Source organism: Chanodichthys erythropterus, chromosome 11, assembly GCF_024489055.1.
Source record: "Chanodichthys erythropterus isolate Z2021 chromosome 11, ASM2448905v1, whole genome shotgun sequence".
NCBI lineage: Eukaryota > Metazoa > Chordata > Actinopteri > Cypriniformes > Xenocyprididae > Chanodichthys > Chanodichthys erythropterus.
In genome coordinates, this window is record NC_090231.1 from 50954790 (window position 1) to 50971950 (window position 17161).

The window sequence follows — 17161 nt, forward strand, 5'->3', positions numbered from 1 at the left end:
ATATATTCTATTTACACTTGGTAAAATAGTGATAGATTCTATTTACACCATGTAAAAGTAGGGCATCAGTTCTTTTCAATAAACGCAGCGTTCCCATTGAAAACAATCTTTCTGAACCCCTTCAATCTGGCTTTTGAAAATTTCATTGTGAGACAGCCCAGGTCAAGGTCACCAGTGATCTGTTAATAGCCTCAGACTCTGGTTCTCTTTCTATTCTGATCCTTCTGGATCTCTTTTGATACTGTCAATCACAATCTGTTACTCAAGCATCTGGAAACTGTCTTTGGTGTTTCTGGGACTGTTTTAACATGGTTTAGATCTTACCTTTCTGATCGTCAACAGTTTGTATGTATGAGTGGATTCCGGTCTGTGACCGCTTTTTGTATGTTCGGGTGTTCCTCAAAGTTCAATCTTAGGACCCTTATTTTTTAGCATTTACATATTTCCACTTGGATTGCTTTTAAGATCACTTGGGCTTAATTATCACTTTTATGCCAACGTGATCTCATGAGAATACGTGTGTATTTTTACGTGAAGTGTGGTTCTACCACACGTACATTTACTAACGTTTTCTTACACACAAAAACGTACAACATTGACGTATTTATAGCACTAAAGCGTACAAATACTTACGTATTAGCAGCTTAAAAAACGTAAATCATCTAACGTAAAGTGTGAATGTGAATTACCATGTATCAATATTAAAATCGTGGCTTTAATGATTCAAATATGTTGTGTTCAATTGTCATATCAATACATGTTTTTAGTTGAACTTCTTGTAAGCAGTTTACTCAGATTGCAAATAACATAACTCGTTTCGGGGATTAATGTTACATAAATGAGACTACACTTTGAAACCTTAAAATGAATAACATTTCTATAATCGTTTTGTAATATTTTGCTGTGCGATTTTCTTCCTATGCAGTGACTGACAATACAACCATAAGATACACCAAAGCACAACATAAATTAACAAATCACACCCATTTTATTTGTTTGCTGTACTCCATATCTTTACAATCCATATGTTTGCGAGGAACAGATTCAAATTCAGCCCTTTATCTGTCGATCTTCACCTTCATTCTCAGCAACAGCGACCGTCACAATCAAAGCCTGCTCTGTACCCTATAAAAACTATTATGTTACCGCCAGAGAGGACTGCGACTGGAACTCATCTGTTTATGCTGACGATACTCCGATTTACATTCACTCTAAGCCTAGTCAAAATCTGGACCTTACTTTTTTAACACATTGTTTTTTTGAGATAAAAACATGGATGTCCCAAAACTTTTTGTGTCTCAATAGTGATAAGACACTATTGGCACCTCGCATCAGCTTCGTAAAGCTGGTTCACTATTTTTAAATGTAGATGGCTCTGTTTTGGAATCACAAACCAAATTAAAAAATCTAGGAGTAATATTTGATTCAAGTTTGTGTTTTGACTCTCCATACGGAAGAGGATTAGGGCCAAGCAATAATAAAAAAAATAAAACCATCTCGAGATTAAAGTTGTTAAATTTCGAGAAAAAAAAGTCTAAAAAAAATGTTGAGAAAAAACTCATTAAAGTACGAGAAAAAACTTGTTATATTTCAAGAAAAAAGTCGAGATAAAATGTTGAGAATAAACTCGTTAAATTATGAGAAAAAACACGTTAAATTTCGAGAAAAAAGTCAAGATAAAGTGTTGAGAATAAAGTCATTAAATTGCGAGAACAAATTCGTTAAATTATGAGAAAAATGTCATTAAATTTTGAGAAAAAAGTCGAGATAAAATGTTGAGAATAAAGTCATTAAATTATGAGAATAAATTCATTAAATTACGAGAAAAAAGACGTTGAATTATGAGAACAAATTCGTAATTTAACGAATTTGTTCTCATAATTTAATGACTTTTTTCTCATAATTTAATGACTTTATTCTCAACATTTTATCTCGACTTTTTTCTCGAAATTTAACATTTTTCTCATAATTTAACTAATTTGTTCTCGTAATTTATTGACTTTTTTCTCGTAATTTAACAAGTTTATTCTCAACATTTTATGTCGACATTTTTCTCGCAATTTAACAAGTTTTTTCTTGAAATTTAACAACTTTAATCTCGAGATTTTAATCTTTTTATTTTTTTATTATTGCTTGGCCCTAATCCTCTTCCATACTCTCATGTTCAGTACACTGTAAATAACTCCTTTTTTCATCTCAGAAATATTGCTAGGCTCCGCTCTATGTTATCTCTCTCGGTGACTGAAAGGCTTATTAATACTTTTGTGTTTTCCCGCACTGACTATTGCAACACACTGCTGGCTGGGGTTCCTAAATGCACACTAACAAACTACAATGTGTGCAAAATTCAGCTGCTAGGACACCAATTCTCAAGTCCTTGCACTGGCTTTCGGTCAGGTTCCGAGTTGATTTTAAAGTCCTCATGCTTACATATAAGGCACTGCATGGTCTGGCCCCTCAGTATCTGTCTGCACTTTTAACCTTATACACAGCCAAGCGTCACTTACGCTCCTCACAAGCTGGTCTTTTGGCAGTCCCACAGACACGGTTGCGTTCTGTAGGAGATAGGGCCTTCTCATCCTACGCTCCTAGGCTTTGGAATGCACTCCCTCCTCACACCAGAGATGCACAGAATTGAAGTATTTTTAAATCATATTTAAAAACTCATTTTTTTTAGGGTAGCTTTTTCTTGCTTGTCTTGTTTTTTATCTTCCATATGTATATGCATAACTTGTTTTACTTTGTGTGTGTTGTATTCTCATTTGCTTGTTTTATGTAAAGCGCCTTGAGAAGTTACTTTAAAGGCGCTATATAAAAATAAAAAATAAAGTTATTAATTGAAAAAGTATGCTAGCAACTGGAAAAAATGCTTCGTTGGACACACGGCCTTACTGTCACTTTTTAGCCAGCCGTCCAATCAGAGTGGAGGAGGGGCGGGACAAATACAACACTGACCAACTTGCTGTACAACGACATCAACAAGCAGAAAACTGAACAAAATGGATGATAAATTAATATTTGCTGATCTCCGAACATACATAGCAAGTACTCTACATTGTGTCAACATTTTTAGTCTGAAACAAATTACCTGCGAAATCAGTTACAAGTAACAGTGCGATAGATATTCTGTATCATAGCAACCAAGGGCGTAGATTTGGTTTCAACTTTGGGGGGGTTGAACGTTGGTATGGTTGTATTGTATTGGGGGGGTTGTAACTGATGGATTTGAATATTGGGGGCGTTACCCCCCACCCCCCACAAACTACACCCCTGATAGCAACAAAGCGTCTCAACTAAAAAAACGCTGCGCTGCCAAAGCGCTCTCAAGCATTCACAGGTAGGTGAAAATCGTGCTGCCAATGATGATTAAATCTATCGATCGCTTAATTAGCTATTGTGGTATTGTGTTTGTAAGCTTTTCAGACTATAAATCTTTAATTAGCCAAACTGTGCAATGACGCAAAGACAAGCTCGAATTTCCCGCGGAAATCCACCAGGTCGCTCTTATTATAAAACATTATTACAAGCTTGCGGTTGTGAATCGAGCTAAGATAAGGAGAACGTTTTGAACACTGGCCAAAAAAAACAAAAAAAGTTACGGACTGCAGCTTTAAGCATTCATAGCATTTGTTTAGTGTATAGGCTTATGGATTTGTACTAGCAAAAGCTAGCCTATGGGCTAAGTAGTTTACCTAGTAGCAAATCATGGTTCATTGATTGAAGGTTATTGATTAATTACGTATCTTTTGATTGCGCCCTAACATCCTGTTTTATTAGGACATCACCACAGAAAACTGCACTGCGAGTGATTTCATGTGGGCTTTGATTGTGCTCGAAATTTCAAGAAAAATAGTCTTTCCGTTCAAAGAAAATGGATTGAGAAAATGTCTTTATTTTATCAGAAGGATAGCATATATTTCAGGATTCCTGAATGAATACTGGACAAGAACTGCAGCTATAAAAGTAATTATCATCGAGGCTGTTTAACCAGCATCCACCGTTATTGGGCGCCATAATAAATAAATAATTCGAGAGAGGAGCGCTGCAGCCGAACTGCTGATGTCAGGCGCTTCAGTGCTGCATTTCATGCTGCAGGGTGGATGGCGACGGCGATCTTCTCCGAATTCACACATGCGAGCCTGACAAACAACATGCGGACTGTCGTGATTATATCGGCGCTAGTATTATACCTGGCCCCGTTAGGGACCACGGGGAAAAAGGTTTTTAAATGTCCGTCTGCATGTAGCTGCTCCAAGGAGTCTATTATCTGCGTCGGGTCCTCGCATGTCCCGCGATTCAACGATGTCAGTTCACTGTAAGTCTACGCATGTCCATCATTTTTCTGTGTTAGATCAGTTACTTATGCTTGAATTCAAAGCTTAGTTTGAAATATAGCATTTGCAGGACCATATTCAGTCATATTGCCTTTAGAATGAATGTAACATTATTTTGTGTCAAAATCGTACTGAATGTCTCATATGCCTGGCGTTTTGCAGGAGTATTGTGAATGGGACCTTCTCTGAGGTCAAGGAGGCGATGTTCTCACACATGCCGTCCTTACAGTTACTGTAAGTGAAGCCCATCTGACTAAGCAAATGTCTAGCTATAGCATGATATTAATTCTCATGTACACTGTGCTTCTCATAAACTTACATTAGCAGAAGAATTTATAGATTTTAGAATTCTAGAATTTCAAGATTTTATTAATAGAAAATCACTCAGATATTTGTATTACAGCCATCATATTTTGCTGATTGTCTTTTCAACTTTAGTTGAAAAACAATTTAATTTATATTAAAAATTGTTTTGATAAATATACATTTAGTAAGATTGTAGTAAAAATAATAATAATAATACAAATTAAAAAGATTTAACCAGTGCTCCACCTACCAATTAGGCAAAAAAATTTCCACATTTTACACAGTTGACCCTACTTGGGTTGGATAACCTGGAAATGGACTGCTTCCTGGATTAAATTAGCTATCTAATTTAATGATGGAGAATATTTTGGCCTGTAAAAATGCATGTAGCCATTTTAGTAAGTATCTTGTTGCTTTAAATGCATATTGAACAATTTGTTGAACACATTTTGTCTTCAGATATTTAGCACTGGAATCCGGTGATTCTCAACTAAATACACTAAATGCGTTACCTTTTAGACTCTGACAACATAGTGACTTTTCCATTCTGTCACTGGTGTATTGTAGGATGTCAGCGATATGATACGCTGACTTGGGGATGTAGAGATTTGTGCCTGTCCTGGCACTCATTGAGTGAGAGGGCAAGTTTTATCTGTGTATCAAAAAACTCTGTAGCAACACTCCATTTAAACAGCATTGCGATGAAAACACTCAGCCTGACTTATATTGTAGTTACAACGATAATGATCAGTGGTAATGGTTGTGACTGTAAACTCTTGACAGGTTGTTGAACTCCAATGCCCTCACGACCATAAGGGATGACGCATTTTCTGGCCTTCCACACCTGGAGTACCTGTAAGTTTTCTTTAAAGATTTTTTTTTACTCTCTTAAAAAGTCACAATTTACGGATATAGATGTCTATTGCAGTATAGGAATGGAAGGTCTAAAGTGTTTTAAGTAAACCATTTATGTGAGAGCATGATATATTGGGAAGCTGCAAGTGATTTCTGAAGTTCTAGTCTTGTGTGTGTATGAGATATGATCTGAATGTTATAATTCTAAATGTGTGTGTGTGTATATATATTATATATATATATAATTTCATTACAATGCATTTATTATTTTTTACTTAACTGTTTCACACAGATAGGGTTGTTCTTGTTTTTAATAGTTTCTTCAGCTGATCATCCTGGTTCCATTTCATGTCTATCATCTTTTACTCTTTTTTTTTCTCCTTTCTTTAGGTTTATAGAAAACAACAAAATTGAGACAACATCAAAATACTCTTTCAGAGGACTTAGGGATTTAACCCATCTGTATGTTATTTTTAATTACATTTAATTAACATACTGTTGCCAATTTTTTGTATGGTACTTTAAAGTGTTGCTGTATTCCTCACAGGTCTTTGGCAAACAACAACATTAAAGCTTTGCCCAGAGAGCTATTCACTGATCTGGACTCATTGATAGAGTTGTGAGTCTGAACTTTTGCAAATGCTTACTTAGCATTGTAGTAGACTGTGTTGAATATACACAGCAAAATCCCCAGAGTTAAATCAACTCTGCTCAGAAATCATATGGTCCCTCTCTACATAGAGTTAAAATAACACTGAAACAGAGTTAAAGTTAATGAGATAATATGCTGTTTGTGGAGTTGTTTAATCAGATTTTGAGAGATTTGATGTCTATCTTCGGTTGATTTCATCTAAGGCTGTGGCTGGAAGTCCTTTGAAGTTATTGTGTTTCCTTCAGTGATTATGCTTGTTAACAGCAGGTGTTCATCACTAATGCTTCAATCATAACTTAATCACTTAATTATCTCATTAACTTTAACTCTGCTTCAGTGTTACTGTAACAGTATATAGAGAGGGACCATATGTAATCTGAGCAGAGCTGATTTAACTTTGGGGATTTTGCTGTATATGGTCTTTTTTAAGCTTACACATAAAAGGGGCACAATATATTAATCTATGGATGTTTGTTGATTGATTTTGTTCCTGTATATTTCCTTGCAGAGACCTGAGGGGCAATGTTTTTGAGTGTGACTGCCGAGCGAAATGGTTGATGATGTGGCTAAAGAGCACGAATGCCACTGTATCAGACGTCCTCTGCGCCGGCCCTGAGGAGATGAAGGGCAAACGTCTCAATGACATGGCGAGCTTGCATAACGAGTGCATCTCTACAGGTGTGTGAATGAGCATGTGTTTGCATGCTTGGTAGTGTGTTTGTAAGCCTTTTCAGACTATAAATCCAATCCAGTGCCTTTTGTTTGTTGTCTATTTTCTAAATGCATGTATTAGATCTATAGATTTTCAACCTTGTAATGTTTAGTCCAATTGTCATAACTGGACTTTCTGGTGAAACGATAGACTTCTCTCTGGTTTGCCGGAGAATTCTGTCAATGGTGGGGAAGCGTTGTGTCATAAATGATGGAAAATTTAATTTATTACAAATAATAGGCTATTTTCCTTGGGTATGTCTTTAGTGCAGCTAATCATAATGGGAAAAAAACAGAGTTACTAAGGCTACATCCACATTAATCAAAAAAAAAAAAAAAATGTGAAAGTGCATGTTTGACCTTCTAATCCATACTGCTTTTGTCCAGAAAAATATTAGTTTTTTGAAGATACTCTCCCAAGTGGATAAATTTGAAAATGCTGTTTTTGCATTGTAGTGTGCACAATTAAAACAGAGGTGTTCCAAAATGATGATGCATGTCTAGTCATGTGATGCATATATCTATGGTTGTAACTGCATTGCTCTGCCTGCTATTCACTTTCATTGTATTAGATACAAAAGATTGCTTCACAAAATCCTAGGGTATGGCATGATTCCTTCTGGCCATACAACAACGATATTGCCAAGTAATCATATTATACAAAATGTCGACAAAAATCCACCATTGCCTACTAAAAGAATGGACTACTAAAAGAATGGACAAGTTCACGGACATTGCACAGACTTAATAAGAACATAACTTAACTTAACCAGCCACAACGGCAATACGCGACAATTCTGTTTTATCCCCAGTTTCACAGACAAGGCTTAAGCTAGTTTTAACTGAAAGTAACTTGTACTGACATTTCTTAAAATATGTCAGTGCCATTGTTTTGTCTCAAGAGGCACACCAGTGATGTTTTTTTCTAGTGTACTTTTATAAAAGCTACTTAAATATCCTAATTGAACTAAGGCCTCATCCTGGTTTAGACTAAGCCCTGTCTGTGAAACCGGGCCTTACAGTTTCTATTTCTGCGCCGTTGTGGCTGGAACTACATAAGTATGACAATGACAATCTCAGGTGCTGATTGTGCTTTTTTAATGTAAAAAGAATTTAATGTGAGATTGAATACCAATTCACCTCAGATCTTGAAAATAAATTAAAGGAAACAACAATGTTCAAGCTGTCAACTCAAGGTGAACAAACAAGTTTAATATATGATAAGAAAAGATTGTTTCAGTCACTTAGTATGTATTTTTAAACATTTTAAAATGGTGCAAGATTATGAATTTAATATAATGTACGGTACTTATTCATTTTGTTGTGAATGCAGTGTGCTTGCAGAGAGACCTCGCCCACACTCTTTTCTGATTGGCTGTGATTTTTGATAGATTTTGTGGCATCTCAGGTCCACTCTGGTTTGGACATAAATTACTTGCCGCTGGAAATCTTAGCCTGACGCCATGTCCTAACTAGACGCGACGCAATGTTTAAATTTGCTTTTCAAAACTGCAATTTCTGTCGAAGGCCAACTCAAGCAACAGAACTAAAGAGCAGCATCATGAGCTGTTTATTTACCCTGTTTGGTCTGAATGCAACTGCCATAATCTGCCATATGTAACCACTGCCGCTGATTACAGAAAATTTGTTTGCAATTGCTGTTCTGGAGTAGCCTGGATGCCAGCCGAACTTAGCCCCGCCCACAACATTTTGAGGTCGGGGAGTTCGGTCTGGACTCGATCTGTAGAGGAGTAATTATGCCCGAACAGAAACTGTTCGGACCAATCACATTTGTCAGGGCAATGATTGACAGATTATCACCAGAAACGTAATCAGCCACGTCATCAAAGAGCACTTGGGTTGAATTAGTTTACAACAATGATGGCTGTTGAAGAACTGAGATGTGTGGATTCCACCATCGCGTCCGTTATAGAAGATATCGACAGCGCATTAATTGGCAAGTACTCCGTGTATACTTATTCTTTTTACAACTCCGGCAAAGATTGTTTACACTCATCTTCTACTAGTTCCAGCATGTGTGCAGTTGAGTTCTGTTGACAACTATGCGTCGCTCAACATACGTCACTTACTCTGTAGCTCTGATTGGTTGTAGGTCTATCCAATTGAGGTCTTTCCTGGATCGGTTGAAATACGCCCCCATAATCAAAGCCCGGTGGAGCAGTATCAGACTCATATTCAAACTAGAATTGAGTATGACCACGTCAGGCTAGTTCTGGAGCAAAACATGAGGGCGTTTGCCTTTACAGATCATACATGGAATGGCGATTGAGTGGGACCTGGATGCACCATTAAGCAGTTGGATATTTTGCTAATATAATAATGCCTGAAGAATAGCATGAGAACTTTATTATGTCTGGTCTCTCTCTGTCCCCTCAGGGAGCTTTCGTGTTTAACACATGCACAGCTCGATGGTTTAAGTGTTTTCAGATGTTCCAGTGTGGACAAGCAACTTTTGGAAAACACTTAAAAGCGCTAGTGTGAATGGAAAGTGTTTGAAAACGAAAATGCATTTTAGAAATTTTGAGCAATGTTGCCGAGCGATGTTGCTTGGTCACTTTCCCATTGAGAATGGGCAACAAATTTCTATCTGGATACTTCAGATCGTAATTTGTTGCCCATTCTCAACGGGAAAGTGACCAAGCAACATTGCTCGGCAACATTGCTCAAAAAGTTGCCCTGTGTATCATCAACTTAAGATGTCATTTTACCATTTGTTGGCCAGATTTCATTCCTCTTCACTCTGTGCCTACGGAGTCTTTGTCTGTGGACACGTTTTCACACAAGAACGACGTGTACGTGGCCATCGCTGCTCCCAACGCAGAGAGCTGCCTGGTGCTCCAATGGGACCACATCGAGATGAACTTCAGGAGTTATGACAACATCACAGGTGCAATCATGGTAAAGTCATGATGAGAAGGATTGTGTATGATGCAACAAATCTCATGCAATGTGTTTTCTTTCATCTCAGGTCAGTCCATTGTTGGTTGTAAGTCTGTGATTATCCAGAACCAAGTCTTTGTCATTGTTGCTCAACTCTTTGGTGGCTCCCACATCTACAAGTTTGATGAAGACCAAAGCAAGTTCACAAAGTTCCAGGACATAGAGGTATCAAAGATTTCCAAGCCGAATGACATTGAGGCCTTTCAGATTGGCGATGACTGGTTCTTCATCATCGCTGACAGCTCTAAGGCTGGTCTGTCCACTCTTTACAAATGGAACGACAAGGGCTTCTACTCCTACCAGTCCCTTCATGAATGGTTTCGTGATACAGATGCAGAGTTTGTCAGTTTGGATGGTAAGGCCCATCTTATCCTAGCAAGTCGTTCCCAAGTACCTGTCATCTATCAGTGGAGTAGGAGCACTCAGAAATTTGCCTTGCAGGGTGAGATCCCTAACATGGAAGATGTAGTTGCTGTCAAGGCCTTTTGGATAAAGGAGGATCTTTATCTGGCCATGACCCGTTACATCGGTGATTCCAAAGTCTTGCATTGGACTGCTAAGGTGTTTTCTGAGGTTCAGGCACTTCCTTCAAGAGGCTCCATGATCCTGCAGCCTTTTTCCTTCAAAGAAAGGTACTACCTGGCTCTGGGAAGTGACTACACCTTCTCGCAGATCTATCTGTGGGATGCTGAGAAGAAGGTTTTTGAGCGTTTCAAGGAAGTCTACATCCAGGCTCCACGTTCCTTCACCGTGGTCTCCACTGACCGGAGGGACTTCATATTTGCCTCAAGTTTTAAGGGCAGCACACAGATCTATGAGCATATCATCATTGATCTGAGCCTTTGAGTGCTATTGTGGACACAGTTGCAATTAAGGCACGTCTACTCAGCAGCAAACCCTCCTTCGGCAGTTGGGCATTTTTCTGGGCAATACAATTAGTGGGTTTTGGGATGAGGGAGTTCTGGTAAGCAAATGTAATATGGCATTATCAGGTTCATAGTAGAATAAGTATTACGTCATGCATCTGTGTAGTTTTACATAGATTCTGGGAAGGCCCTGACAGTTTTTGTTTTACTCCTCAGCCCTGCTGAATCAGAGGACATTTCTGCCGAAAGTATGGTGCATGGACTGCAGAAAAACAGTTGCACTTGTCACCTGTAACTACCTAAATCACTTTACATAATGAGTACCTTTGAGAGCCTTTCAAATCTCTGTATGCAACAGCTGATAACATGCATGATGTGGCTGCAACAACATTGAAAAAAAAATACAATTTTCAGAGCAGGCATGCAGATCAACTAGTGATTCAGGTGACAAATGCAGTCCTATTACCTTTAGAGACATCAAAGAATATTTTTACCTCATTGTTCAATATTGAAATCATATCTCTCTTTTAGTCAATGGAAAAAGATGTAATGTCAAGTAATTTAAAATGAATCGCCTCATATTATATTTATTAGGATCTCTTCAGATTGAAACAAATCAACTTAAATTTCAGTTGTGTGGTCATTAGGCAGAAATGTGGGTTTATGTGGTTGGGTGTATTGAATTCAAGAATGAAGCCTTTAGTGAATTGAAAAGATAATCTATACTTAAATACAGGGAAATCGTCAAAAGCACAAACCTTTAAAACCATCATACATCTTATAAATACAGAAAATGACTTAATATTACTCATAAACTTCAACAATCCAACTGACTTTTGGAGTCAAAGATTTATTTTTTTTGCTCTGTACAATGAATGTAAACAACGTTTTATTTTAAAGGTGCAGTAAGCAATTTCTGAGAAGCGCTGTGTAAAGTGGATTGGACGGAGCATCACAACACACTTGTAGCCAGTCAGCAGTAGGGGGCGTGTCCACTCATGATGGGGAGGAGAGAGAGTAAGCAAGAAGGAGATTTGAAGAAACACTGTAAAAATAGATGGCTGAGACACATTACATAAGAGAAAAGGTCAGAGAAATATCACTAGAAAAAGAAGGGTTATGATCAGGAAAGAGCTTTAGGACCCGCGTTAATATTAGAAAAGCTTTCCAGCGCAGGTTGTGTTGTTTCTGCTCCATACATTAGTAACATTGGTTTTGCTATGTTTCACAGAATCAAGATATGCTGGTGTTGTAATATTAGCTATAGTAACAGGTCCATTTTGAGTGTCATTGTATGTCTGGAGCCGGTGGCGGAACTAGACCGTGAGAGAATATCATGTGTAATTCTTGTTTGTTTACATTGTTTTGACCCATGTAACATTGTATTCTAATAAATAAGCTCCCTAAAGTGTATATACCAGTGAAATTTCACAATTCTTGATTCAAACTTATATATCACAGCAAAAAGTACAAGCCTAACTGATATACATTTAAAACATTATTCAAGACAAGTGAAAAGTAAGAAATAAAATAGTGCTAAGAATTAAGTGCTTGAAATTTTTCAGGTCTAAGAGTAATTCAGGTACAGAAATGGAATAATCAAACATAAAATAGCATTGCATAATCTTCACTGTATAAATTAAATATAAATTAATCCTTGTTCAAGCTACAAAAGTTTTTCAGTCTTGATCAGTGAGTGATTTCACCCCGCCACCTCCCTTGTTCTTTGATTAAATGCAATGACACATACATAAATGCAAAATATTACATCCAATACATTTACACACATTAGATTTCTTTCTGAACTGTTTACATTTGGTTAAGACATAACCGACTTTGTTTACTATGACACTTGACAAGGCGGCTATTTTGCTATACTTTAATGTGTATTTGTCCGTTCAAGCGCATATGCCTCACACCAGACACGTCACATTCATACTCTTGTATACTGTTTACTTTTTATTTATTTTTTGGTTATTGTCGTTCTTTCGTCATCTTCAGCTTCAGCTATGATAAAGAGACATTCACTTGCATTGCGTGTTTGTGCATTTTGGGGGTGGAGCAATGATTGCAGGGGTGTGTTTTGATTTCAAATATCAACAGCGTTTCTTAGAAATCGCTTACTGCACCTTTAAGTACTAGTGACATAAATGTTGAATGTCAGACTTATTTTGATAAAAAATGTGTTAAAATAAGAACCTCTTTTCCTTACTGTTTTGCAAGCTGGGATGCAGAGAGAACAAAACCCCAAAATAATTACTGCAGCCTGCAAAAGCATGATATTCAGCTATTAATATTCAATACCTTTAAGTCTTGTAAAAACTCAATACTCATCTCATACTTCATCACATAATGTCCTTATTCATATCAGTTTTAGCTTAATCTGATATGCAAAAATAGAATTTTAATTTTGTAAATCATGACTGTTTTTATTCTTATTTGTTGAATGTTGTTAGGCATATGTTTTTGAATACTAATGTAAAATAAATGCTTATGAACACTGTTTATCATTTGAATGTTAATTCATAAAGTATTTTTTTTTAAATGTATGCTGTTATTATAAACCTACACTCTTGGTTTCTGATAAAATGTAAAGTTGGTGTTTTGAACCAATGAAGGTGGCTAGCTTTCAGATAGGGGGTGATGTTTCACCACTGTTGAGGAATGATATTACCAAAGACATTGAATTATTATAAACATTACTAGGTCAAGATAAATGGATTGAATTGGCTGTAGGCATTCATTTTGATTACATGCTATGTTCAAAAGCCTTTTTTGCCATCTGCTTTATTTGGTATATAGTAAATACCGGACAAAGACAGTAGGCTACAGAATTAGTAAATTTTAAGTACAACTTAGGAGCCAAGCAATCTTGACACTTAACTTTAGGACGTTATTTAGGGTCCTAAAATTCTCCACTATTGACAAGTTATCTCGTCTTTTATGAGATAAAACTTCCCCGCCATTGACAAGATTTTCCAGCTTTTCAATACGCTAGGGGCGCTATCACACATCTTCTGAACAAGCACAGTATCTCTCCAGATCAAAACACAGGCCAGCAAGAAAGCAGAAATAATATGTAAGCAGATGAATATGAAAAATAATGTGATCATCAACCATAAAGAGCTTATAAATCAAAATCAGGAAGTGGTTAGGAATGTGCATTCATAGACTGTAAAAAAAAAATAGACGACAAACCTCCACTCTCTTCCAATGTAGAAAAGTGAAGCCGCTAATGTCCCAAATGGTGCTGACATCTTGAGTCTGTGCAGTAGTGAACATGGGACCCGATTCTGTGTGCACAGTGGTGAGCATGAAGAGGAGCCGTTCGCTCCATTCACACTCTTGCAGAATTGGTTAGTGCAGTTTATTGCAGAACAACTCATTATTTCAGTGTGAAATAAACAGTTATGGAAATGTAGAAATAAAAGTTAATGCTCCAATCTCCTCCCAAAAATCCAGAAAAAAAGTCTGTTGGCGCTTCAGTGACTACTTTGCTCAGAGAAGCTGTCAATCATGACATCACACCCCCGTTTTTATAGCATCAAATAACCTGTGTTCGGGGTAACGCATTACAAGTAACGTGAGTTACGTAATCAGATTACTTTTCCAAGTAACTAGTAAAGTAATGCATTACTTTTAAATTTACAACAAAATATCTGAGTTACTTTTTCAAATATGAATTGCAAGTGACTTTGTTTTCCTATTTATAGACCTTTTTCACAAGAATCGGAAATCACGTGACACGGGGTAAAGTTAGTTCCGCTATGCGTCTACGGCGATTAGATTGATATGCTCTTTTCTCAAATATATCGCTTCTTACCTTTTCTGTTCTGTCTGTATTCCAAGTTGCTGTTGTACAATCTACAAATAAATTATTTTCTACTTGTTTGTAGTTATATGGCCACAGACCGTTGCTCGAATACCGGCAGGTGGATTTATATTACCAGCTGTCATAGGCTACACAGCTACTCATTCAGTAATTCCCCCGATCGTATCACGTACGACAAACATTATTTATATAATTTATTCATTAAAAAAAATAACTCCCAATATACTTCAATGGGGGATATAAAGTCGTGAAATAAAACATAAAAACAAAATTCATTATATTCTACGTAAAGCTGAGAATCTAAGCTTTAAAATGGTACCATATATGGAGTTATATCAATGCCAAAAGTGTTAGAAAATTAAGTGTAAACGTTGTGACGTCACACTGCGGCCCGCCCACGGGCCGGTGCGGGTTAAGAGGTTAATACGTTTTAAAAATATATGGCATGTATTAATCTCATATGGCATTACATCCCACATTCAAGCATATGTTATAACTAATCCTGTTCGATTAAAATGATTAAACTAAGACATGATTAATTTCCAACACTACACTGTACACAACTATCAGTCTTTGCATTAATGTTGCAACAGCACAATAATACTATGCATAATACACACTTTAAGATGATGACGACAGGAAAATATGAGTGAGAAACTTAAGTGTTTATATCCAGAAATATCAGGGTGCGAGCGGTCCTGTTTCATGAATCAGAGGATCAGGCTTGCTTGATAAGGGAGCTGCCAACTGATTTCCCCAGCACGTCGCTAAAAACACTCTATACATCCCAATGTGCATACTATCCACCCTAAATAGTACTGATTACTAATGTCACATAGACTACTATTTAGGATGGATAGTATACACGTTGAGAAGCAGGCACTGTCTTTACAGCACATGGAGCGCGATAATGCACAGCCGCAAACAGACACGAAGAATATAACCAGTTTAACCGCCATCACTTTGAATTATTTATTAAATGTAGCTCTTAATGAGAGCTCTGTAGTCTCACCAATAATTCACCAAGAACTTTCAATCATTTTCATGACATTTAATTCGTAAAACGACTTTGATTCCCAAGCTGGTTCCGATTGAGGCTATCTATCACTGTAACCGGAAAAACTTTTACCTGGCGTGGATCATTCCGGAAGCCAAAAACCCAGTCACTGTGACGTCACCGCTCTAGCTGGAGGCAAAACATAAATAAGAACTAATAGCGGGCGCGCTAAAAGTTTGAGGTTTTGACTTTAAAATGTCGTCTTGTTGTGTTTTTGTCTGCCAGAATAGAAGGAACAGGACTTTTGGTTCAGAACTAAAGTTTTACCAGATCCTGGCAGACATTCCTTCACAGAAATCAAAAAGATAATTGTGGCTGAAAGCAATACGGCGTACAGACTGGATGGAGACGATCATAAATAATACTCGTGTTTGCAGTGCACACTTCATATCAGGTAAAATAATCGATGCATATGTAATGATGTGTTGGTTTTATCTAGTACAAATCAGCAAGTTTCTGTTTTATAGGTGAAAAGTCGCCAACTTTCAGCGCACTAGCTAGCTTAAATGTTAAACAAACATACAGCGATAGTGTGCCATACTTTGAATGGTCTCTTAAAATAATCCACATTGTTAGCCATAATCATAGTTAGTCCAGCGTTAGGTTACATTAGACAATAAGCCTTGACACAATTCCCCGAACCACCGGAAAGTAATTCATATGTTGTCAAGGAAATATCCAAAACTTAAGTTAATTTACAAAAATAGCTGTCACGGTCCCGCAGAGTCAGTGACTGTACATATTCGGACAGTTCTGAACCTTCTTCTGCATCTATGTTTAATAAATCCCTCCTAAAACATGCTAGCTTACGCTTGTCAACATTGAGTCCAGCGTCTCTTTTTGCCTCCAGCTAAGTCCCGCCCCCCAGGAAACGTTGCAATGTTTACAAACTTTTAAGGGGTCTATTGACTGACACCTCTCCTGTCTACATTTTGAGGCAAATCGGGAGTGCAGAGACATTGTGTGCACTGTGTAAACATGATGGATATTCTATAGGCTACTAGCTCTAGACTAAATGTGAGCATACATTTACTTTTCTCCTGCGTCGTGTTCTTCTGTATAGAGGGTATGCATAGACGTCACTTTCCCGCCGGAACGCGCTCCCTCAGCTGGACTGAGTGGCAAAAGAACCTGCTGCATAACTGGATTTAATCTGGGAAACTGCGAAAACACGAATAAAACAAACGCTTACACTAAAGGTTTGGGCTCAAACGTGTTCCTTATAACATGTCAAAGGAACCTAATCCATGGATATTGACATGCAGCCAGGAATCGTGTTTCCTGACATTTATGTGTGCCTGATTTCGATGCCGGGGAAATACATGAAGCAAATCGGCCTGTGAACACTTTATATAAATACAATATAGGTAGGTCTAAATCGAAGTGATCACTTATATCAATGTTATATACAGTACAGTCCAAAAGTTTGGAACCACTAAGATTTTGAATGTTTTTAAAAGAAGTTTCGTCTGCTCACCAAGGCTACATTTATTTAATTAAAAATACAGTAAAAACAGTAATATTGTGAAATATTATTACAATTTAAAATAACTGTGTACTATTTAAATATATTTCACAAAGTAATTT

General features: G+C 37.2%; 1 protein-coding gene across 1 annotated transcript; it reads left to right on the plus strand.

Annotated features, from left to right (window-relative positions):
- The first annotated feature begins 4151 nt into the window (after positions 1-4151).
- On the plus strand, positions 4152-10665 carry lgi2a (leucine-rich repeat LGI family, member 2a). The gene is made up of 8 exons (XM_067401343.1): positions 4152-4315; positions 4497-4568; positions 5424-5495; positions 5886-5957; positions 6043-6114; positions 6656-6825; positions 9602-9766; positions 9848-10665. Exons 1-8 carry the CDS (start codon positions 4152-4154, stop codon positions 10663-10665), a joined length of 1605 nt encoding a protein of 534 aa, XP_067257444.1.
- Positions 10666-17161: the final 6496 nt, after the last annotated feature.

What these genes read in the sequence shown, in the direction of transcription:
- lgi2a (XM_067401343.1), top strand. Translation starts at nt 4,152, where the DNA reads ATGCGGACTGTCGTGATTATATCGGCGCTAGTATTATACCTGGCCCCG. An exon ending in TTCAACGATGTCAGTTCACT is followed by an intron (nt 4,316 to 4,496) that starts GTAAGTCTACGC and finishes GGCGTTTTGCAG; the next exon opens with GAGTATTGTGAATGGGACCT. An exon ending in CTTAGGGATTTAACCCATCT is followed by an intron (nt 5,958 to 6,042) that starts GTATGTTATTTT and finishes TATTCCTCACAG; the next exon opens with GTCTTTGGCAAACAACAACA.